This window comes from Poecilia reticulata, linkage group LG18 (assembly GCF_000633615.1).
Source record: "Poecilia reticulata strain Guanapo linkage group LG18, Guppy_female_1.0+MT, whole genome shotgun sequence".
NCBI lineage: Eukaryota > Metazoa > Chordata > Actinopteri > Cyprinodontiformes > Poeciliidae > Poecilia > Poecilia reticulata.
Window position 1 is genome coordinate 21,068,089 of NC_024348.1, and position 1,522 is coordinate 21,069,610.

Consider the following 1,522-nt stretch of genomic DNA (forward strand, 5'->3'; position numbering starts at 1 on the left):
GTTTGTTTCTGTTTTTTGCAGGAATATTTGCTAACTGAAGGCGGTCTGAGCGCAGAGGCAGTGAGGATGATCGGGGATCTGCTAAACGAGAACAGCCTCATGCATCTGGCTTTGACTGAGATGATCTACATCGAGAACGACGTCAGCGACRCCACCACGTAAGAACGGATGATTTTCACATTTTAATTTCTCTAAACCAGCTGGGAGAAGCTGTCTGTCCAGTCACTGTGACCAGAGTTAGATGGGTTCATCTGTGGGATTGATGCAAAACTATTAAAGTGAAAAATAGACTGAGAGACCAAAAAACGTAGATATTAATTTAAAAAATAAAAACTATTTCTGTGCGAGTTGTTTTGCTTTAGTGTCAATTATTTGTTGCTTTTTTTGTTTTATTGTGTTTTTGTCAATTTTCTTTCATCCCTTTTGGTGATTTCATATTTCAGGTATAAATGGTGCAKTTTGATACGTTTACATTAAATAAAAACACAACTTCAKATTTAGACATAAATAAATGCTCCATTATGCTTCAGTTTATGATTCCCAAATGATCTCAAATATGGTAACTAGTGATTTTTTTCTACAATTGTTTTTAGTCTATTCTCAGTTGTTTATTCAAATGTTTTCTTTTTCTTTTATATTTTTATTTTCAGCTTTTACTTGATTTTTAGTCTTCTCTAGGCTTTTCTGTTCTCTTGTTCTGACTTATTTTTGTTTTTATATCAATATATCAAAGCAACAAATGTAACAAAATGATGATAAAAAGAGATTAACTAATTTTGATCCGTTTTKTCTGAAGCTACGATGAAATAACCGGAGGGACGGATCTCCTGGCTAAAGCGTTCCTGACGGTCCTGGACGGCCCCATCCTTCTGGACTCCCGGGTCAGGCGGATCCAGCGGTCACATAAGGGTGTGACCGTCTGGTATCAGAGGGAAAACGACCCGTCTTTAGAAAGTCTGCAGGCCGACGCTGTGCTGGTAACCACGACGGCCAAAGCTGCCCTCTTCATAGAGTTTGATCCGCCTCTGTCCACCAGAAAGATGGAGGCCATGCGCGCCGTTCACTACGAAAGCTCTACCAAAATCATCCTCACTTTTAAGGAAAAKTTCTGGAAGAGCGACGGCATCATCGGAGGGAAGAGCATCACAGACAGACCCACTCGCTACAYCTACTACCCCAGCCACAGTTTCCCAGGAAACGACAGCATCGGCGTCCTGCTGGCCTCCTACACCTGGGGCGAYGACTCGCGGCTCTTCCAGGGAGCCAGTGATGAGGAGCTGAARGAGCTGGCCCTCAGGGACCTGATGCAAATCCACGGCAAGAAAGTCCACACTCTCTGCACCGGTGTGATCGTGAAGAAGTGGGAACTGGATCCGTACAGCCTGGGTGCATTYGCTCTGTTCACTCCGTACCAACACATTGAGTATTCTGCAGAGCTCTTCAGGCATGAAGGACACATTCACTTTGCAGGAGAACACATGGCTTTTCCTCACGCTTGGATTGAAACGTCCATGAAATCTGC

The 1,522-nt window shown here is 43.2% G+C and overlaps 1 protein-coding gene across 1 annotated transcript in view; it reads left to right on the forward strand.

Annotated features, from left to right (window-relative positions):
* Positions 1 to 1,522, forward strand: part of LOC103480938 (L-amino-acid oxidase-like) — a 25,176-nt gene that overhangs the window by 20,910 nt on the left and 2,744 nt on the right. Inside the window, exons 5-6 of the mRNA XM_017310357.1 lie at positions 22 to 158; positions 797 to 1,520. Coding sequence (XP_017165846.1) covers positions 22 to 158; positions 797 to 1,520 — 861 coding nt within the window. The remainder of the gene's footprint in view (positions 1 to 21; positions 159 to 796; positions 1,521 to 1,522) is intronic.